Raw genomic sequence first — 23,906 nt, forward strand, 5'->3', positions numbered from 1 at the left:
AGGCAGGCAATCTACTGTCTGTGTGCTACTCATCCGCTCCTTCATTTCATTAGCTTATTTTATTAGAATTATGCAAGGTAACTGGTTTCTTTCCTCTCAAGCTCATCTCGCCCCAACCCGCCCCCCACTTTTGTGGCCAGATCTTGGGTAAGTGCGAGGCTCATGAGAAACAGTAGAGAATAAAGAGTTAGAGTCTGAGAGCAGATCAGGTGAAAAGCAAAATCAATGCTCATGCGTGTAGTCAGGACAAAATAAGATGTTATGCAGGGCGCGGAGATGGCCAATGCAGGAGCGAAAGCAGCAGTTATGACTGGCCTGGGACACTGCATAGCAGTGAGAAAATCAGTCATAGTTTCGATATATTGAGAGAACAGGACGGGACAGTAAACAATGTCAACTAAAAGCTTGACCCCACATGTCTGCACACTCACGTACTGACTCTATTATATATCAACACAAACACTCTGACTTCAGCAGATAGGTTATCCATTTTTACATCGTTTTTATTAAATCACTCTACTTTAACGAGCTGACGTAACAATGTAATTTAAAATGTCGTGAATTTCTTCCTGCTGATAGTGGATATCATTTTTCATCTTTAAACTACAGAAGGCTTAACTAGACAAACTGGTGACCAGTAAAAACGCGGAAGAATAACAAAAGTTTAAAAGATGGATTTTACTTTCCCTACATAAAAGTAAGACCTTAGTTGAAAGGTACTCGGGTCGGATTACTACCTTGATTTTAACAAAAGGGCCTCTACAGATGGTCTGCATCTTAAATCCAAGGTAGGTAAGCTTTCTCCTCCTGCCCCTTTAACCCAAAAGCTCAGGCTGCAAATCCCAGATTCAATCCTGGTCTGTTCTATAAACTACATTGCTCCCACTGTTTCCTGAACCTTCTCTTTGCATCCTCTTTATCCATCTCCCCACCGCCCCCCCCTCCACACACAATTCCATGTTCCCCCATCCTCTCTCCTCTTACACCCCGCCCCCTCCTCCTCCTGCTCCTCCCTTCAGTGTCTGCTGTGGCTCAGTTGGAACACTCTCACCTCTGAGTCAGAAGGTTGTGGGTTCAAGTCTCATTCCAGAGACTTCAGCACAAAAATCCAGGCTGACATGCCTGTGCAGTGCTGAGGAAGCGTTGCACTGTCTTTCGGATGAGATGTTAAACTGAGGCCCTAACAGCTCTCTCAGGTGGGTGCAAAAAATCCCATGGCACTATTTCGGAATTAACCCTGGTGTCCTGGCCAAATTTATCCCTCAACCAACATAACAAAAACAGATTATCTGGTCATTATCACATTGCTGTTTGTGGGAGTTTTCTGTGTGCAGATTGGCAGCCGTGTTTCCTACATTACAACAGTGACTACACTCCAGAAATACTTAATTGGCTGTAAAGCGCTTTGGGACGTCCAGTGGTCGTGAAAGGCACTATATAAATGTAAGTCTTTAAAAAAAAAATCTTTGCCAGGATGACAATATAGGAGCTATAAGAGCCTCTGGAGTTTTTGGGGGTAGGACAAAAATCAGCGAGGGTTCCTGCTCCTGATCAGAATGAGAGATGATCTTATCGAAGCGTATAAGATTATGAGGGGGCTTGACAAGGTGGATGCAGAGAGGATGTTTGCACTGATGGGGGAGACTAGAACTAGAGGGCACGATCTTTGAATAAGGGGCTGTCCATTTAAAACAGAGATGAGGAGAAATTTCTTCTCTCAGTGGGTTGCAAATCTGTGAAATTCGCTGCCTCAGAGAGCTGTTGAAGCCGGGACATTGACTAAATTTAAGACAGAAATAGACAGTTTCTTAAACGATAAAGGGACAAGGGGTTATGGGCAACGGGCGGGGAAATGGAGCTGAGTCCATGATCAGATCAGCTATGATCTTATTGAATGGCGGAGCAGGCTCGAGGGGCCGTATGACCTACTCCTGTTCCTATTTCTTATGTTCTTATGTAACTACTGCTGCAAAGTGTACGTGTGTAGATCTTGGGCATAGGCCTTGGTGGTTGAATGGTATCCTGACTTTCACTGCATAAGCTCAAACCTGGCAGCAACCATTTTGGAAAGGTACCAGAGGGTGTCTGGCTCCAATAGAACTGCACCCCAAAACATACCTGCGCTTTCAGGGGATGAGGGCAAAATCTGATTAAAAACCCGTTAGACCCAATAAAAGTAGCAAGTGAACCACTAGATTGCTTTACTCAGACAAAACAACAGAGGAGGGGGCCTGTGAGCACTACCCACCATGATGAGATTTTATCGACTTTCCATGCTTACGGCCTGGCAGTGTGTAGTGCAGGGAGGGATAGGTGCTGGAGAAGATGACATCATTAGGTAAGGCTTGGTCCAGGAGTGCTGCGTGAGAGTTGGAGAATGAAGGCTCTCTCTGGCCGCTGTAAATGCTCTCATCAGACAGGGTCCGGTGCAATGGCTTCCTCGCGGTTGGTGTGCCTGGGAGGGAAGGCTAAGGCAAGACAAAAAGAAAACAGGTCAAAATGCAGGTGGATCAGGTCAGAGATAAGGAACAGAAACTTAATCGGTGTGTGTGCCGTGCATCAATGACACAAACTTTGAACTGTCTGAGACATTTTATTTTTAAAAAGGGTTAATTTTTTTTTTCCAGAAGCATATTCTTGTTACATTACGATTTCCTTCACAAGTGTTACAACTTATACCGAACCAAGCTTTTAAAATGGAGTAATTATGTTGAGATGCAGTACTTGCTCTACTAATGCACCTTTTCTCCCTCTCCCTTTCTTGTTCTCATTTATATTTGAACTGTCTCTCGTAGTACAACACTAGACTTTTTACAGATCAAACCTGTTCATATAAAACAAATTATGTAGATGAGCTGGCTCTAGCATAGATGTGATGGGCCAAATGATTTATTTCTATGCTGTAATTTTTATGCAGGGCGAGAGAGAGACAGACATATAAGATAGTGATCGAGAGAAGGAAGCAAAAAAGCTTGCACTTATTTATGCTCCTTTTATGACCACAGGACGTTCCAAAGTGCTTTACAATCAAAGAAGTACTTTTTGAAGTGCAGTCACTGATGTGATGTAGGGAAATGCTAATTTGAGCTCAACAACGTCCCATGAACACTTTACTTGACATAGCTAAAAGTAGCAACACCAATCGATACGGCCATAAAGAGTGCAAACAAAGTAGTGGGGTTTATTTTTAGATGAACAGAATACAAATGCAGGGAGGCAATATTCAATTTATATGGAACCTTGGTTAGACCATACTTGGAGAAATGTGGGTAGTTCTGGCCTCCATACTACAAAATGAATGTTGAAACAGAAAAAGATCTATAAGGATGTTACAAGAATTGAGACGATGCAACTATCAGGGAAGAGAGAGCAGGCTGGGGCTCTTTACTCTAGAAAAGGAAAGACCTATAGAGTAGAATGTGGCAAAACCATTTCCATTTGTTGCCGAGTCCAGAACAAGGGAGTATAAATATAAGATAGCCACTAACACATCAAATAAAGAAATCACGAGGAATTTCTTTACACAAAGAGTGGTGAGAATGTAGAAGTGCCCGTCACATGGAGGGGCTGAAGCAGATAGCACTGATGTATTTAAGGAAGTTTAATGCATACATGAGGGAAGAGGAACTAGAGGGATAAAGGGGAAGGTTGGGAAGATATAATTAGAAGAAGAAAGGCTTGTGTGAAGTATAAACACTGGCATAGAGCAGTTGGGCTGATTAGCCTATTTCCATGCTGTAGATTCTATGTCATTCTATGACTGCATAGTCTGTTTCAGTGGTGTTGGTTGAGGGGATAGATGTTGGACAGGACACTGAAAGATCACCCTTGTCTTCTTCCATTAGTGATGTGGGATCTTTTATATCCACCTGAGAAGGTAGACAGGGCATTGGTTTAATGAAAAATGGCACCTCTAAAAGTGCAGCATTCCTTCAAGTACTGCACTGAAGTGTCAGCCTACATTATGTGCTTAAGTCTCTGTAGTGGCACTTGACCAAGATCACCTATCTGACTCTGAGGTGAAAATGGTACCACTGAGCCAAGGCTGACACAGAGACAGAGAGAAAATGAGAGAGACACAGACATATCTAAGTTGACAATTTAATGCATTACTAAAGCGAGTGCCAACCTTTAGCTGCCAAGTTAAACTGAGGCCAGGTCTGCCTGCGCAGGTGGATGTTAAAGATTCCTTGCACTATTTGAAATTGAACAGGGAGAGAATTCCTCCCTCAAACACCACCACCAAATTCTTCATTCATCTTACTTACCGTTTGTGGGACCTTGTTGTGCATAAATTTCTGCTGCGTTAACCAACATACCAACAATAGTAATTAATTGTTTGTAAAGCACCCTGGAATCTCCGGAGGATGTCTCAAGGTGTTGTCACAAAATTCAAATTCTTTCTTTTTACTCACATGGTCATTCACTGAGTCAGATGTGATGAAACCCACACTGGAAACATGATTGTAATGTTTCGTTTAACCTCGACACATTCCCAACTCTCATTTAATGTGAAGTCATTGAATGCACAATAAAAATATTTTATATACTTGCATACATACATTTACACACAGGGGAAGGATACATCCTTAATACAGGGGCTAATTCTAACATGGAAACCATTTATTCGATTTAAATCTTTGCACACCATTATGGTTATTTATTTTTTGAAGAAAACATCTATGGGTCTGTGTGACTCACTGGTTTAAGCACACAGCAGTTTTGACCTGTGGGATCCAAGTTCAAAATCAGCCCAGACTGAGGAGATCAAAATCTGTTGGCTACAAAGTTCCTGAGTGAATGGACTGTGGGCTGCGACCTTTGTAGGAACAAGCCCACAATACAAAACAAAAGCTAATGGAGCTAGTAATCTTCAATCTTGCTCAGAGAGACTAGCTATGGGGAGCTGGTATGGGGAATAGAAATATTCAAACGTGTGCTTTTCTGTGATAGGAGTTAAGGTACATTGTTGAAACAGTGAAAAGGGAGTTTTATTCTGCAGTCCACTGTGCTTTACCGAATCAGAGAGTGCTTCATGCTGGCACTGGGTGAGGTGTGGGGAAAATAAAACAATGGCTATCTTTCACCTCGAGAAAAATATTCACTAATTTTCTTTTGAATAGAAGTTTCTTGCTGCAAAGAAAATGAATTGTTCCATCAGTCAGGGATGCCTGAATGGAACACTGGCAGTGCGTGCACTGTGCTCTCGACAAAAATGCTTGTAAATGCTTCCTGCCACTTGAGAACTGCATACTCAAACTAGACGGGCATTCTGCGAAGGCAGACATCACCTCACACAGCCCTTCACAGAGAGGCTGTCAGCCCGGAGACGTGCAGTTTGTAGACCCATTGTCTAAATCCTTATTTTACAAGCTCCTTGGAAATGTTGGAAGCATTCACCAGATACTGTGTTTATGCAAATTTCAAAAGGAAGACTGCTAAGATAGGAAGCCTTTGCAACAAATTTCAAAGTCATCAGGTGAAGTTACACGTTGTAAAACCTGGTTCCAAAATAAAAACCTCTAAGTTACTACATTTAAAAGCCATCTCCACTCACATAGCAGGACCCCACTCACCCAATTAACTTCCCGAAGCATAAACTTCTTTCTCTCTCCTCTTGCAGGAAAATTGTAATCCCAGGTTAACAGTATTCTAATAGCACGCTCAGCTTTATAAGTGATGTATAATGAAGTTGGAAGCTATTCTAAATTAATGTTAAGTAAACTTAAAGAAGTTAGCAGCAAGCCGGAATATTTTAAAGGAAAAAAAGTAAGATTCTTAGCAAAGGAATGCAGCAATGACAACAGCTGGGAAGTTTTAACCAGGTCCACCATCCTCACAAACAGAGTATGAAAGCTTAGGATTTGCATACCTTCCCATCTTTTCTGGTGTCCGGGGGAGGGCTGTCAAGATTAATTAGCTTCTTCAAGTCTTCTTCAATTGTTGACTTTGATGACCTCTTAGGAGACCTCAAGTCTCGAACTGACGCTCGGAGCCTCGTCTGCGTGATTTCACAAACATCGCTGTGGTGACGCCTAGTAAACAGAATAAAGGATCAACTACAATCCTTTGTTAAACTTTAAAAATAAAGTTTAGGATTTATAACTTACTATGTTTTATGCAGACACCCACACACACAAAAATAAAATCACTAAGATATATTGTTTAAGGCACATTGGGGGTGATTTTTGACAGCTACTTTAGGGGCTAAAGAGCCTCCGAGGTGTCCAAGTTGGGGTCTTGAGCTGAAACGTCAGTTTACCCCATGTTAGCGCAAGACACCATCTTGGTATAGGAGTTGAAGCTTGGAGGGTCATTAAGATACTGATTGCCATTTAAATTGCCTGTTAGCATCATATTAAGAGGGTGCACGACATTTTGGCGGCTAGTGCTTGACCCAATGCCCTCGCTCAACAGCGACCAGCTGAATAGGAGTAAACAAGTCTTTGCTGAGGATTTCGAGCACCACTTAAATGCATCCTCACCTTTTACTGTTCAATTGCTGCTGGTGGTTTAAATAGAACTTTTGAAACACATCGGGAGACTTTCTGGGACTGTTTGTCAAGACTTCACCAACACTACCAACATTTATTCTGGAAATTCTGAGGACTTCACCTATAGGAGTCACCAGGAGGAAGAGTGTGCTTGGTTATGGACATTTGCTAGGGGTCCCTCTGGCTTTGCAGGAGGAATGGAAGGAAGACACAAGGCCAGGCAGGAGGGCGAGGTGGGCTCCTTCCCCGTGGGCACAGACATGTGCCTCCTCTAGAATTCGCCCACCAGCATCTCCAGTGCCGCGTCCGGGAATCTGTGCGCCCTCTCCCTCAGTCCCTGAGCTATCCCGAAATCTGCCATTGTATGTCAGCCGGTGCACTCCACACCTTCAGTGGAACTGGGTGCGTGGAGCCCACTTATACTTCTCCACAACAATTGCATCTGATCAGCACTTGAGTGCTAAACCTGCAGGTGTCTGTTTTAGTGCCTCTAAGCAAGTTCAAATTTTGGCTTTCAGCAATTAGGACCAAAATTGCATGCTAAACCAGGCTTTCAATCAAATGTGCCTTATTGGCACTGCACCCATTTAGCGCCTGTTTTCACCAAAATAACCCCCACTTACTTTTTCAAGATATGCTTTAAAATAGGCTAAAAGTTGTGGGTGAGCTGTAGTTGTACTGGCCATTCAATCAAAACAGTGTTGTTAAGAGAGGAATAAAAACAGAACATACTGGAAATACTCAGCAGGTCAGGCAGCATCTGTCGAGGGTGAAACAGAGTCAATGTTTCAGGTTGATGACCTTTTATCCGAACTCCCTCTCCACAGATGCTGCCTGATCTTCTGAGCAATTCCAGCATTTTCTGTTTTCATTTCAGATTTCCAGCATCCGCAGTATGTTGCTTTAGTTAGAGGTGCTGCTCTATCGAGGCTTGTCCCTGATGAAGTCAATGCAGTAGAAACTGAATAAGCTGCTGCCCAATGCATGCCAATTATTAAGACAGTCATGGTTGCCATTGAAGGTGGCTCTTCCACAATATACGGGTTTTACTTTCACCAGACAGACCAATTACAGGTATGTTCACAATTAGAAATAACCACAACAGGAATATCTGTTCATGATTCTTCTGTCGCACATTACCTTACAATTTTTTCTTGTAGCGATCATCTTGCTCTACCTGTGATGCCATCAGTGTGTCCAGTTGGGCTCATTAACACACAAGCAAAGCATTCAATATCTAGAGGTACACACGAGACAGATTGCCTGGGGAGAGTGCGGGTGATGAGGGGGTGTAGGCAGAGGTAATCTTAACCTATCTCGCAGAGCGGGAAACCAACGGGATCGGGTCGAACACCGGGTTTATATCCCGTCCCAATACTACTCTCCATTGTACTCAATTTCCTGACAGGCAGGTGAGGTTAAAATTGTCCCCCATTTGTCAGAAGATTTATTTGAGGAAAGACTGGAGAAACAATGACTCATCAGCTTTTATTACACAGGATTACATAGGGTATATGGCACAGAAACAGGCCAGTCAGCCCAATCAGTACATGGAGAAGAGATGACAGAGAGGGGACTTTATAGAAGAATTTATAAAACATTAAAAGACAAGGTAATTCTGGAGCACTACTTTGAAGTATGTTATGAAAGTAGAACAAGGGGAGAAATGTTTTAAAAGACTGAAGGCAAATTTAAGACTGATGGCAAGCAGTGCTTTACACAAAATAATGATCAGCACGAGGGCGATGTTAACCTGGGAATTATTAATCCGTTGTATTCTGTGGTGGAGATACAGTAGTTTGATGTAGATGGATGAACCACGGTGGGATGAATGATCTTCCCTATCTGTATCTATCTTAGGGTTGTGAAGGGAACAGGCTGGATTTCACTCTAGAATTATGTGCAAGACTGATTGTAACAGAATGTTTTACAGCGCAAGGGAAGCCCGCTTACCCGGTTTTCATTCATTTTTATAAGGCTTTCATTTTAGTGACTCATGCAGCCCTAATGAAGAAGTTATAGGAGTACATGACCAATTTTGGGATTTTATCTGGGATATGCGCTCCTGCTCCAAGAACCCTCTAAGATTGGAAGAGATTCTCACTGAGCCTATTTGCTTTCGAAAGAATTATGAAGAATTTTACAGCACAGAAACAGACCAATCGGCCCAACTGGTCTATACCGATGTTTATGCTGTACACGAACCTCCTCCCACCCTATTTCATTTAAACCCATCAACATAACCTTCTATTCCTTTCTCTCTCATGCATTTATCTAGCTTCCCCTTGCAAAGTGGTGCAAGATCAGGTTCTCTACTGCCATCGATCATATTTGACGTTGTCCACTGTGATATGTTTGACACATGGTAAACACAACATGCTTGGAGCAACAGGGGACTTTGGGCCTATGCTTCCAAAAGCTTTCTACCACGAGGGATTTTCTCGCCTCATGCCTAGGTCAGCTGTAGACTAATGGATAAGACTGATTTCCATGGTTAATCAACAGCTCCACTATTGCTCCATGCGAACACCAGGATGGTAGAAGTTGAACTAGCTAGACCATGGTCTTTTTTCATCTTGCAGTTCTGAGGTTCCTATTTGACAGCCTCAGATTGTCTTTTCCAGCTGGTTCAGAAAGAATTGTGGTGCTCATTTATTCAGGTGATACTGTGTTGTTGGTGAACTCACCCGAGAACCTAGTGTACTCATTGTGTTCATTGGGCTAGGCACTGCAATATGTCTCTTTCCTAAGTGCAGTACTGCTTTGTATGGATCAAGTGGGGACCTGTAACACATGGATTGGAAAATACATGGGGTACCTCCTCAAGTGTTGATTTATATTGGTAAGTGGCAGGGGGGGGGGCGGTCAGGACTATGGTGAAAAAGGGGTGAAGGACACTAGTCTTTTTTTTAACAAACAACAGCAAATTCCAAGTGCAGGTTAAGCTTGTGGCACAAAAGATGTGTATTCCAACAGCACTTCTTCGTGGTTGGGACTGCTTGGCATTAAATAAAAAGGCACTATTTATATAGCACCTTTCATGACCACCGGACGTCTCACAGTGCTTTACAGCCAATGAAGTACTTTTGGAGTGTAGTCACTGTTGTAATGTGGAAAAGGCGGCAGCCAATTTGAACACAGCAAGCTCCCACAAACAGCAATGTGATAATGACCAGATAATCTGTTTTTGTGATGTTGAATGAGGCATAAATCCCTCCCAGGACACTGGGGATAACTCCCCTGCTCTTCTTCGAAATAGTGCCATGAGATCTTTTAAATGCACCCGAGATACCAGACGGGGCCTTGGTTTAACGTCTCATCCAAAAGATGGCAGTGCAGCACTCCCTTAGTACTGTACTGGAGTGTCAGCCCAGATTATATGCTCAAATCCCTGGAGTAGGACTTGAACCCACAACCTTCTGACTGAGAGGCACTGAGTCACAGCTGGCACCCATGAGAAGTTCAGGACTAAGCTGTGAGCTTAATTTGGGGAATAAGGGCAGACAGTTGCAGTCCTATATGCCAACCTGTTCCTGATCACCTTGGAAGGACAATCAACCTCTCAGTAGCCATGTCTCTTTGCCAAAGTCCCTCACATGAAGACCTGGTCTAAATAGTTGCTGTAGGTAACATGGTATGCAGAACTGGATTTGGATATTTAAATCGAAGTAACTGGAACATCACAAGCTGCATAGGTTCTCCCATCATGCTGAAGTCAGATGTGCATTGTACAGCTGGTGAAGAAACCAGTGCCTTGGAAAGATAGCTACTAAAAGGTTTCGCTGCAGGTTGGCTATGATGCCATTCATTCATATATCAAGGATTTGGTGCTGACATCATCGGGTCCAGAAAGGCAAGCAGTTGTTGCTGAAGCTCCACAATTCCAACTAGTGGAACCACTGTTCAATAGGGTATGGTGTGTGTCCATGCTGTAATTCTGCTGCTCACTATGCAGTTTGTGAGGAGCTCCTGGTATCGGCTGTCCACTTAGCAAGGGCTCAAAATCTGCTCTCGTTAGTTGTCATGCTAAACTAGCGAACATCTTGATTGGTTGCGGGGGTAGGGGGGGACAGAATTTGGATCAGCAGTACCCCTTTAGGGTCGAGTTGATTCCAAGATGATACAACTAAACGATAGTGGATTGGATCTGAGTCATTGAGACCTACATTGGCTCCTGGTTAAGCAACGCCTCAGTTTCAAAATTCTCATCCTGGTTTACAAATATCTCCATGGCCTCAGCCCCTCCCTAGCTCTCTAATCTCTTTCAGCCTCACAACTCCACAAGATGTCTGTGCTCCTCAAATTCTACCCTCGAGGATTCCTGATTATAACTGCTCAACCATTGGTGGCCGTGCTTTCAAGTGTCTGGGCCCTTTCCTCCTTTAAGATGCTCCTTAAAATCTACCTTTTTAACCAAGCTTTTGGTCATCTGCCATCATTTCTTCTTATGTGGCTCGGTGTCAAATTTATCCGTTTTGTCTTATAACACTGCTGTGAAGCGCCTTGGGACATTTTACCATGTTAAAGGCACTATATAAATCATAGTTGTTGTTGTATGTATGGTTGCCAATCCTCTTGGATTGTCCTGGAGTCTCCTGGAATTGAGGATTGATCTCCTGGGCAGTGCTGTGAGCAACCTGAGGAAAGACCAGGAAGTACAATAGATGGGCAGTGTCAGTGAACCAATGAGGCGAGGTGGAACTTTGATGAGCAGGTGCAGAGGCCAGTCAGCAGCAGCTCTGATTCACTACACATGAATGGACCAGCGAGTTGCTCAAGGGTGGCAGATATCCAGCGATAATGGAATTTAACCTAATCAAGTAGAGCGGCCCCATTATTCACCATGTGGTGATGGATAGGGAGGAGGAGGCGGATACCTACCGACTGTGAAAGATCCGTGAAACTAGCTTTCTTCCATAAACGGCAGCTGATGCTAGTTTAATTGTTCATTTTAAATCGGAGATTGATAGGTTTTTGTTAACCAAAAGTATTAAAGGAGAGAGGGAGATGGGGCAAAGGCAGGCAACTAGATCAGCAATTAACTCATTGAATGATGGCCATTTAGCTCCTCGAGCCTGTTCCATCAACTGTTCCTATGCAGGTGGGTAATGGTGCCAGTACTGCAGCCTGGTTTGAAGGATTGCAACATGGTCGGATTATATGGATGTGTACAGGGGTTGGGGATAAGGCCTGGCTGGTTATTGGCTCAAGGATTTGCAGCGCACTGCGCAGGGGTGGGTTTACGATAGCGAGTTAGGCTGCGCTGGAGCACTTCCAAGCACTATAGGCAGCAACATTCCCAAATAATAGCTGTTTATATTTTGGCAGTTGCCAGTTTCCGCTTGCTTTTTTCCTCACCTTTGCTGCATCTTTTCCTGAATCTGTATCCTTCCGGTTAGGGAATTATCAGGTCAGCTTGGAAATTAAGTGTTTTAAAACAAGTGCTGGACTTTGTTTGCCGCTCGAAACAATTCACATCTCCCCGCTCCCCCCCCATCATTTTTCATTGAAGTGGAAGGTGAAATGGCATTTAAATTCTTATCCTTCAGCCCCCAGTGTCTGTACGTGTGGCATGCTTGCTAACCCTCCCAAATTAGCGATTCTACCATTTTTTGTGTGGGGGATGTCAGAGAGCACAACTCTCAGGGGTGGCGGGGGTAAGGGGGCAAAGCAACGTGATAGAGAACCATTCGTGGGGCACTTGGGAAATTTCCTGGTAATCTGTCTGCCCCTGCCAGTTTGCAAATACCTTTTTTCTTAAATAACTAGCTCACGGGGAGTTAAGATAGGCAACTAGACGGGACCAGAATGGGTGAATGTCATGTGATTGAGTGTCAGGTGATCAAACCTGCAGGAACATGTCTAACCAGAGTTGGCATTCCTAACTCAAGACGAACTCTAAACCAGCCAGCCCCACAGTGCTTCAGAGCACTGATGACTGATGAGCCAGTCTGCCTTATTAGTATGAGGTGGGATTCTTTTATTCAGCACCAGATAATGCTCCAAGGCAATGCCTGTATTGGTAGGCTGGTCCGACCTTGATAAGGAGTGGGAAGTTTTACAATGCTGTGTGCTGGTAAGCTGCAAGGTTTCAGCTGATAAATATCAGTAATGCCCTTAAGGACCATGGAATTGAGTAAATGAGGTGTGTCCCTACAGAGAGTGTCCATTACATATTGAGCCGACAAAGCACGACGTGTGAAATTTCTCAGTCGCCTACTTTAGAGACTCTTGTGCATGGTGAATGATTTCTGTATGTATCGACTGACCATGTCAAATACGACTTCTATTTCCACCTGTTACGAAAGGGTGTTAACATCTAAAAATTCCTGAACTGTTCACATGTATGGAGAAAAATGTCATTTGAGTTTGGAGTTTGTTGTTTAAAAAGAAACAAAATTCCAGAAATACACAACAGTTTAGTCAGCATGTATAATGTTACTGATTTATTTTGGATTTCCTACACATGCAGATTTTTTTTTTAAACTCCCTTTTATTATTCCAGTCACCGTCTTTTAAAAACATGTTCTTTTAATATCAAGATTAATATCAACATTTGTCAACTCCATTAAAACATTTTGAAGGCAACTTCAGTCCACATTGAAGGCAACTTCATTTCACAATGAAGGTTCCTACACAGCTCCCCACTCAGTAACTTATCTATCACGATCACAAAGGGAAATCACTACACTTTTATTGCACTTTCTCCAACCTTTTCTCTCCTGAAGGTGCTGACTCATCCAAAGAGACACCAACAGCCTTCCAGTAGCAACATAGGAAGAAAGATTGGAACAGTCATGGCTGATCTGTATCTTAACTCCATCTACCGGCCTTGGTTCCATGTCCCTGAATATTCTTGCCTGACAAAAATCTATCAATCTCAGACTCCAAATCTTAAATTGACCCCACAGCATCAACAGTTTTTTGGGGGAAGTGTGTTCCAGATTTCCAGTAGCCTTTGTGTTAGAAAGCACCTCCTGATATCACCCTGAATGGCCAAGCTCCAACTTTAAGGTCATGCTCCTTGTTCTGGACTCCCCAACCAGGGGAAATAGTTTCTTGCTATCTACCCTATTAAATCCTTCAATCATCTTAAGCACCTCAATTATATCGCCCCTTAGTCTTCTATACTCGAGGTAATACAAGCTGAGGCGATGGAACCATTCCTCATAATTTAACCCTTTTAGTCCCGGTATCATTCTGGTGAATCTGCACTGTACTCCCTTCTATATCCTTCCTGAATTGCAGTGCCAGAACTGAACAGAGTACTCTAAACGAGGTCTAACCAGAGTTTTATACAACTGTAACATGATTTTGTATGCCCACCCTCTTCAGATAAAGGTCAAATTCCATTAATCTTGTTTCATTATTTTTTGTAAGTGCCCACTAGCTTTTAGTGGTTTCTGTACTTGGACCCCAAATCTCTCTGCCCCTCCACAGTTCCTCGCTTCTCACCATTTAGAAAGTATTCTGATCTAACTTTCTTGGGTCCAAAGTGGATGACTTTACACTTTCCCACATTGAACTCCAGTGCATTGTCCAAAGTATCATTCTCCATGCGTGAGCCCAGACAGCAACTTTCAGCGGGTTATTCATGGTATCCTAACACACCCAAAAGGTGCACGTTCCAGGAGGAGATCCCTCTGTAAGTTTTCCAATTGCCATTTCCTCACCAAAAGAGAATGCAAATAGCTTGCCAGTGTGACATAGGGTGACACTCAATCTGACTTGCCTTCTCTGTGGAATACCATCAGTCCTCTGCTAGGCTGCACCTCTCACAGATAGGTGAAGGGAAAGAAGACACAAACTGGTATCCAACCACACAATGTGCAAGTAGGAGACCCTTCCTCTTAGGTAGTCCCTCGGAGTCCACACTAACATGAGTTCTAAGATGGCTGATGAGTCCAATGCAGGATCTACAGACTTTGTCACGGGGGGGGCAGGTGGTGTTTGAAGGGATGGGTGGGTGGGGTGCTTGGTTTGTTGTACACTCCTTCCACTATTTGTACTTGACTTCCGCGTGCTCCCGACGAAGAGACTCAAAATGTTCGGCGCCTTCCCAAATGCTTCTTCTCCACTTTGAATGGTCATGGGCCAGGGATTCCCATGAGTCGGTGGGGATGTTACATTTTTTCCCAGGAGGCTTTGAGGGTGTCCTTGAAGTGTTTTCTTTGCCCTCCTAGGGCTCACTTGCCATGACGGAACTCGAAGTAGAATGCCTGTTTCGGGAGTCTTGTATCAGGCATGCAGATTACGTGGCCTGTCCATCGGAGCTGATTGAGCATGATCAATGCTTACACAATGTGGCTGCATACACAGGTAATGCAAATTTTCAACAAAATGTATACAAAGAGGATGTATTTCAACCCAGTCATCTATCAGTGCGCACATTTACAAATGGGCAAATTCCCTATCTGACCTGCATCCACTACAAAAAAAAGGAGAAATATGTGAATGAGTGGAGACCAGTAAATGAAAATTTTGGTTTAAAAAAATACAAATGAACAATTGATCCCTTACTTGCTGGTGGGTACCTTCTTTCTCTGTATAAATGGAGCAAACTATGTATGGAACTCATTTCAAAATTTAAGATTGCATGCATACTTGCACAATGAGAGCATACACTAAGTCTGTATACCTGAACGTGTGGCTGCTATCCACACTCTTTTTGCAGTGATTTGATAGTGCATGTTTAGGAAGTTGGTTAGGCACTGTATTGCTAAATGTCTTTCGCACATTTTGGAAATGTGTGAGCAAAAACCAAACGTAAGCAAATTCCTGACAGTCTCATAAATTATGTAAATCTCATGCCTCATGTAATTAGCAGTCCTGATATGTTGCAACCTTCAAGTCTGTCCCCACCTATTGCCGAGAACAGGATTCCACTCAAATGAAGTGAACAGGAAACATTAAGGGGACACAGAATGTAGGAAATTTCTGAAATTTCTCTTACAAAACTTTAAAAAAAATGGATATCCAATTTTCTCTGCTCCACTCGTGAAGGTGCTGACTATTGCTAGAGTTTAAAACTCTTAATTAAAAACATAAAAAAAAACAAGAATTAGGATCTTAAATCTGATTTGTCAGTGTACCAGGCATTTAGATAATTCCATTTATTTTAGACTGGCAATGTCTAGGTATGGCAATAAGGGGGATTCCAACTGTAATCGAACAAATGAAGGGTGTATTTAACTTGTTTTTTTAGATTATGTTTCACATTCTTTCCTCTTGGACAATAACATTTTTAAGTATTTAGGTGGTGTGGATTGAACACTTACACATCGTGATACGGAAGACAAAAGTGCCACTATCCAAGTTATGAGCACTAAATATAGCTGCATATTTATGTATAGCGGTGAGGTTAGAATAATCCTTTGTTTCCATTCACCTTCCCTCTCAAAAAGTCCTCCAAGAAATAAACAGATTAAAGGGAATATTTAAAGTAACTGATTATCCTTCGATGGATGGACTGGTTGGGTTGTTTCCTTTGGGCACACTCATAACTGTGCAGTGCAATCCACGAAGCATAGGATTTCCCAGTGCGGGCATCAGAATATCATGATGGTTGATTGTGTTTCCGCAGCAACTGTTTTGCTTGCTGCAGTTGACCGCGCTCCATTTCCAAGTTGGTCCACTGCGTGTCATAGTGCTGAATGCCATTCTCGTCAAACTACCACAAGCATTCCCCAGTTCTTTGAGTCATTTTTTACCATATACAACTAGTAAAGGAATAAGTAGGAGTATCGAACCATCTCCCTCTCAACCAATGCTGAGAAAACACTTCCTGGGACATTTCTCAATCAAAAGTGTTGTGGACAGTATACTTCCAGTGATACAGAATGGCAAAGTGAAGAACAACCAACATGCCTTCTGCTGCATCTCAACTGCAAGAAAAATGTAGATAATAGAACATAATCCTCCAGTCTTTATTGACCCATTTGATACAGTTCAAGATCATATATCTGGAAAAGCGTGAAAAAAAAGTCACAACAATATCTGCACTTCCTTGCACAAGCCTTTCCGATTTCTTAGCAAATTGGGATCAGCCAATGATTCTGAATGTGTACGTTGCTTCTTGTGGCTCTGCATCAGTTCTGTCAACACAATCTCAGTACCTTTTCTTGACAAAATCCATGGTGTCGGCTGCAGCCTATACACAGTTTTATGTCAAATCATCCACTCAGTCTCAACATTAATGTTCTCATTAATGCATGGATCATGTTGCTATACATTTGGATCACGGAGTCAATACGTGATTTGTGTGTTACTTTGTGCTGTTGAAACTGAGCTGCAATTTGGACCTAATCATGCAATGAACAGTCCAATAACGTGAGCCCTAATGATTTTGACTTCTTGTTTAATTAGTTGCCAAACATGGCAGTCAACAAAATTTCAACACTTGAGCATGGATGCATTCAAGATGTCTGATACTTTCAAGTTGGTGAAAGGTTGTGTGTTTGATGGTATGTTTTCAATGAAGACTTTTTCTGAGCAAAATAAGTCCACTGCTATTTATATTTTTAAATATCATGGGCCCAAGTTTCCACATGATTTGCGCCTGATTTTTAGGAGCAACTGGTGGAGAACGGACTATTTTAGAAATCGCAATTCTCCACATTTTTTTTTCTGCCGTTCTACTCAGTTAGAACAGTTTCACTTTGGAACAGAATTTTTTCTTCAAAAGGGGGCGTGTCCGGCCACTGACGCCTGATTTCAAAGTTTCCACAGTGAAAACGTACTCCAAACTAACTTAGAATGGAGCAAGTGAAGATTTTTGTAGAACTGAAAAAACCTTGTCTACACATTAAAAAAATCAGGCACAGGTTACAAATTAGGCGTCCAGAACGAGGTGGGGGGGGGGGGGGGGGAAGGGAAGTCATTAAATTCTATAATAAATCCTTATTTATACTTATACAAATATTATACAAATAAATCCAACCTGAATAAAAATTTATAAGCAAAGAAAAGATTAAATAAACCATCTTCCTACCTGTGTGAAAGTGCTTCAGCCAGGGAGAATGCTGCAGGAAGCCTCACAAGTTGAGGCAGCCGTTCGTTCCTGCGGGGGGGGGGGGGGGAAAGGAGGCAGCCGTTCGTTCCCGCGAGGGGGGGGGGGGGAAAGGAGGCAGCCGTTCGTTCCCGCGGGGGGGGGGGGGGGGGGGAGGAGGAAGCCGTTCGTTCCCGCCAGGAGGGGGGGGGGGGGGGGGAAGAGGCAGCCGTTCGTTCCCGCGGGGGGGGGGGAAAAGGAGGAAGCCATTTCCCGACGGCGGGCGGGGGGGGGGGAGGGAAACGGCTGCCTCAACTTTGAGGCTTCCTGCAGCCTTCTCACTGCTGCAAGAAGCCTCAGTGCTGATAGCAATGTACTTTTATTAAAAAATGTTCAAAAATTAAACAGCTACAAAGAACTACAAAAATGGCCGAGTGCCAATGTTTCCTTCACACTGCGCGTGCGCGAACATTCCAACGCGCACGCGCAGGGTTGCCGGCAGGAAAAAAAACTAATTTAAATGGTACCCTCCCCCTCCCACTTACAAAATCGGCGCGAGTGGTAGGCTCCGCCCCCCTGGGCGCCACGCCAAGCAGACATGGAGCTGCAGGGCGCTCCAGAATCGCGCATTTTTTTTCCGGCTCCGTTTTCGGTGCGAAAAACGGGCGCCCAGCTCGGAGGGGCGCCCATTTTTTATCGTGTGGAAACTTGGGGCCCATGTGCCAGCACTAATTCATAAATTGAAGCTGCCATAAGTTTTGCTTGCAATATTTTAGCAATACAAGTTGTACCACTCCAGTCCGGGACTCTTTAGTCCAGAAACATCCCTGGTCCGGCATCATTCCCGGCAGAGATCGCGACCCGCGCTGTTCATGGAGGTTAGCGGGCCGGACAAGGAAAGGGAAGGGCAGGCTGACGCAGATACCGAGGATTGAAAAAAAAACGGTGATCCCGGCTTCTACGCAGCGCATGTGCAGAACATGCCGGGTCTTTGTCAGAAGCATTGTCAGCAGTACCCAATAAGTCTAGGGTTGGCATGACCTCCCGTGGTCCCGAAAATTCTCTGGTCCGGCACCGGTCAGGTCCCAAGGGTGCCGGACCAGAGAGGTCCAACTGTAGTAGCAAAATAGAACTGTTTCTTCTTCATATTGTCACCAGCCATAGTGGGTGCATAGGCTCGGTTATAGCAATCATATTTTCTTGAAGCTGATCAGGTCTATTAGCTTCAATAATTATGCAATATGTTGAATAGCACAAATTTATTATGGATCATAAAACCCACCCCTATGATGCAACATGTTTAGTAGATATTGCCAGATACATCCAGTTCCAACTTTTGTAACTTTGGCCCTACTGAGAAAACTGGTTTTCCTCAGTGCAATAATATCCACACCAATTATTTGGCAATCAACACTGTTCTTTGCTGAAGGCGATAGGAGTTGGATGTTTGCAGAACTTTCCAATTCTCCATGATGTAAAGGCCAAATATTGTTCCTTTTTACGCTGGCGAATGCTGTTAATTGTGGCCTAATGATCACGATAGACTGTTCAGGCTAATTCCATTAGCTGATATTGAAAATACTAATATAGCAGGTCGGTAGCAACAATGCTAAAGTGTTTTATGCCTGACCAGGGGAACCAGGTTTGAACCCCAGCCACAACTGTTAGCCAAACATTGGATGTCAATTGGAGATCCAGCCAGCAGTTTTTGAAGGGAAGGCAGGCAGAGACAAGGGGCGAAACCATGACTCGTGTTGGGCACATTATTGAATTGACACTTGCCCAATTTGTTTGTTTCTGAATATTAAATTAAGTCATTTTTTTTAAAAACTGGAATTTTAATTAATTACCTGTTAGTCACCAGTATTTTTTTTTAAAAAAGAGTAATTTTATCATAAAATTTGTAATATACGATCACATACATTGTAAAAGGCACTATTGGACATATATATATATATATAAAGATATATAAAGACTATTATACTGGAGTTTATGGTTTCTGTTTACAACTGTTGATATTTACTTATTTGTGTTTCATTCCCTACCCAGAATAGTGTGTGTGTACATGTATGTGTGCGTGTGCGTGTGCGTGTGCGTGTGGTGGGGGGGGAATCATGATAATAAAAATGGTTGAATACTTTTGAGTTGAGTACAGCTTGACGTTGGCATCTTTCCAAGGCACCCTATTTAGACCTAATGTGAGTAGCTCCCAGCCATATGTCAAATGCCTTCATGCCATTCACAATTCATACCATAAAATCCATGCACCAAACTTGTTACACTACAACCAACACATCAAAGAAAATCACACCCATGTCCCAAAGACCAGCAAACACTTTCTGGCACTGCAAAAGCTGGTTATTGTGAGAATATATTTCTTGAAAAAACACTCAACTACCTGACATTCCACCAGATGTAAAAGGTTGTGGGAAATTTCCTTTTAAAGAGAGGAAAAAAAGGGAAGAAAATAAAACACTGAAGCTTCAGGATTTCAAAAAAAAGATTTGATCTAAAGGTTAAGGCGATTTTCCAAACTAGCAATATTCATGCACCGCATGATAATCCTGGAATCCAGTAACTCAAAAGAATATTGCATAACAAAAAGAATAAAGGGTGGCAGATTTAGTCAGAACTCAGCAATTTTTTCTACTCCTCATCCATCAGGGCAACTGTAAACATGAAAAGACTGTGAGCTGGTATGTGGCTGTTTCAGTGCGACATTCTAGTATTGCCAACAAAAACAACGCAGGTGCAGGCAGAAATTCTGTTAATCTGTGATAACAGCAGCTTTAGTCTTTGGGTTGGATTTCAGTGCATTGGAGTGACAACACAGCAGGAAATTTAAAGGAGCAGGAAAGCACAAGAAACAGGCATCTTTTTTCTTATTGCGCATACTGGCGCCTTTTTTTTTTTAATTAAAAATTTATACTGCAAAAAAATGATTTGTCCCTGGATGCCGCCATTAAATTTGGTGACTTTACAACGATTTAGCCAATCACGATGGAGTGAACATGAAAGTTTCTTGCAACAAACTAAAATTGCAACAACAATCTGTTGCCTCTGCTACCACAGGGCAGAAACAGCTGGTTGTCTACATGATTTCAGCTTGTTGCAAGAAAGCATCACACTGGCTTTCCTACGGCAAGGTACACTAAACAAGGTACAACTTAAGGCACCAGGACCAGCAACAAAAGTGAAGCACTACTTCAAGGATTGACGTGAAAGATGACCAGGACAGCAAAGGGAGGAAGATAAATTTAGGACCAATACCAGAACGTTCTTCACACAAAGAGTAATCAATACTTGGAATGGACCTCGACAAAATTATTTCTTGAGAAAGCTGGATCATATGATTGATTGGGGCTAAGAATGAGAAGGGGAAGAAGGGTACGGAATAACTGTAGTCTTTTTTTTTTAAATACAAGGATAAGTGACGTTCATACAGCCAAGTATCCCATCCCTAGGCTTATTTCCCCTTTGAGCATCTTTGCTTCCCAGTATCGTATAGCCTGACCTGGGTTTCAAAATAAAAGGAAGAAAATCTTTCCACAAATAACATATGAAGTTGATTTGCTAACACTCTGGTGAAACAATTTGGTATCAAACTTTTGGTATATAATATTTTACAAGTACACAGTACATGGAGCTCTGTTTTCAGACATGTGTGACTGAATTTATATTGCAAGGTTTACTGAGTCATTGAGCATGACTGTAACAGTAATCCACACATATTATTAGTAATGATTGTTCCTTCTTGCTCTTGGAACAAGTGGGACACAGATGTTCTGAATTAGGTTTCAGAACACAGACACCTTGTGCAGGTGCACTCAAATGAACCAAATTCTCTGCCCATTTGTTGATGCCAGAATTCTTTTAGGAGAACATTAACGGAGAGGTGGATGTTGCCTGGCCTACTGTATTGGGAGAAGGGTGGGGAGAGGGATTCCAATGAGTGCTAGTCTTGCGGTTTATGCACAAAAATTCAACCTGGTTACATTGTATGGGTTAGGAGAAAGAAAATAACACTTCAGGGAGTTAGTGGAAGACTTAGAATCTTACTTTCTTGTATCCACAAATCCAACAGAGTTAATGGTAGTCCCTTCTGGCTTTTTCCAGCCTATAAGATATTTGCTGGTAGCTCCTTGACGAGGGTAAAACGTTCTGGGCCCAGATGCCGATGCTGAGTGGAATGAAGTCTGCGGTGAAGGAGTTGGCCGAATCTCGTCATGAGGTGAACTCCTACTGTGCGAGAAGACCACTGGACTTATGGAATGTCTTGAACTCAGAGTACTAGAGTAAAAATGAAATTAGTTGTTACATGAGTATGCAGCTTAAGGCCAATATTTCAGTCCATTAGTTTGGTCCAACAATACCCAAACTTTATACTATAATTTTCCCTTTGTTAAAATGAACAATTAATTTTCTTCAATTATGGAAAGTTAGCTGAATAAGGTAACTAATCATTTATTTTTGCTGGCTTGGCATTAATATAGAACTGAAAGGATTGGCATGATGTGCAGGCAAAGGTGGAAACTGCTGCAGAGCAGAAGAGAAAAAATTGCAGATGTGTCATCTTCAAATGTCCAATAACTCTTCCTAAAACAGTCTGGTTAAATACGGCAAGGCATGGGGAAGGATTCTTTTTGTTCAAAGGGCTAATCAGATCCTTGGATTTGTACGGATATAAAAAGGAAGATGATGGAAATTCTTTTCCACGTATAAATCTGTATAACATTAGTCGTACCACTAATAAATCACACCTAGTGAAAAGGTGATCAAAGAGGTGGGTTTTCAGGAAGGTCTTAAAAAGGAGAGATGGAGAGGATTCCATGATTTGGAACCCAGGTGCCTTAAGGCACGGCCGCATATGGTGGGGCAAGGAGAGAGGGGATCCACAAGAGACCCTTGGTCAGAGGACTGGAAAGTTCATGTCGGGGTTGTAGGGTTTGAGGAGATAGGGAGGGGCAAGGCTATGAAGGGATATAAACATGAGGATTTAAATTTGAGATGCTGGGGGATCAAGAGCAATGTAGGCCAGCATAGACAAAGGTGATGGGTAAGTGGAACTTCGTGTGGGACATATAGAGAACATCCCTTCTTGGGAACTGTTCCTGACAAAACTATCCTGAAGATTATTAATCTAGCTGCAAGGTTTTACATAAGAAAAGACAGATTTCTGGCAACGGTGCTAAATTTCTGATGCTGGGTTACTAATGAGAGCTTAGGCACATGTAACAATTTCCTCTTCAGGTTCAGACACTTAACACATACTAATCACACTGACATGCTCAAAGCAACATTTTTGCAAAGAATATATAAAAATTGTAATGCAAATCGTATACACACAGCTAAATATCACCAAAATATTCATGAAAAACATCCAACATTTAGGAAGATTGACATGAAAGTGGATGCTCGACTTATTCTGCAACATTATAATTGACAATTTAGGATTAGGATCTTAAACTACAGCCATCTGTTCACCAGCTAATCCGACTCATCAGGGCAGGATACCAGCTACAACAGAGCATCGGCAGTCAATGAGAAGCTTGTCTTCTGTTTCATTTAAAAGTTTTCAAGTATTTACTGTTCTAACTTCATGGGATATTTTCTCTTGGGGAAATAAATTGGTAACCTGTGAAGCTCTTGCGATGGTTTAGTGGACAACATGGCATGGCACAGAGTTATACAGATCAGACAGGCCATGCTTCCTCCTCGGCCCAATGGTGGGTTAGTTGCTCTCAGTCGGACTGGGAATGAGGTGATGCAATTAGCTTCACCATTCTTGGACTAAGGATGGAGGTAGTTTTTAAACGAATATCCCCATGGTTGTTGCTCCTGATTGATATCCATGACCTCAGATAGATGCTCAAGTACAACAGTTTGTAGAGCATCTGGTCAAATGCAAATTTCCGTATTTAAATATGTACGAGTAAATCTGCAATCCCACAATTGCAATAAGTGTGGGTCAGAGATGGGGCTACAATGTTGTATTTTCCAACTCAGCACAGCTCACTGCTGGAAGTACAAAATTACCACTATAAATGATCCGGTGGCAGCCCAATAGTGCTGAAATATACTAAGCCAGTGTGTGATGTATAGTCATTACCAGCTGCCTAGCTGCTGACCTCAGTAGCGCCTTTGAGTGGAGGTGCCAAGCAAAGGCCAGCACTTTCCCAAAAGGGAGCGAGGGAAGGAAAATCATTGGGAGTAAATTGGCAGCACCGCTGTGACTCCCAGCCTTCAAGCAGATTTCCCATTTTCACTTCTCTCACTATTACTCCCAGTCATTCAGGGAGCACGTAGGCAGCAGTCACCTATGGCTATTCTCGCTCACCTCCCAACTACAGTCTCAGCTGCACTTCACACTTTGTAATGGGCTGGGCTGGGTGCCCTCAGCCCAGGTTATGCTCATAAGAGGTTCT

The 23,906-nt window shown here is 42.7% G+C and overlaps 1 protein-coding gene across 13 annotated transcripts in view; it reads right to left on the minus strand.

Moving 5' to 3' along the window:
- sipa1l1 (signal-induced proliferation-associated 1 like 1) overlaps window positions 1–23,906 on the minus strand; it is a 459,559-nt gene that overhangs the window by 17,514 nt on the left and 418,139 nt on the right. For 10 of the 13 annotated variants that reach the window (XM_070878865.1, XM_070878859.1, XM_070878868.1 and 7 more), the window contains 3 exons: window positions 21,541–21,771; window positions 5,873–6,035; window positions 2,249–2,468 (listed from right to left, as the gene is read on the minus strand). In XM_070878865.1, coding sequence (XP_070734966.1) covers window positions 2,249–2,468; window positions 5,873–6,035; window positions 21,541–21,771 — 614 coding nt within the window. Of the gene's footprint in view, window positions 1–2,248; window positions 2,469–5,872; window positions 6,036–14,621; window positions 14,802–14,860; window positions 14,923–19,879; window positions 19,919–21,540; window positions 21,772–23,906 lie in introns of those variants that run through there. The other 3 variants (XM_070878867.1, XM_070878870.1, XM_070878869.1) reach the window with 3 other exon arrangements.

The sequence above is a fragment of the Pristiophorus japonicus genome, chromosome 4, assembly GCF_044704955.1.
Source record: "Pristiophorus japonicus isolate sPriJap1 chromosome 4, sPriJap1.hap1, whole genome shotgun sequence".
Taxonomy (NCBI): Eukaryota; Metazoa; Chordata; class Chondrichthyes; family Pristiophoridae; genus Pristiophorus; species Pristiophorus japonicus.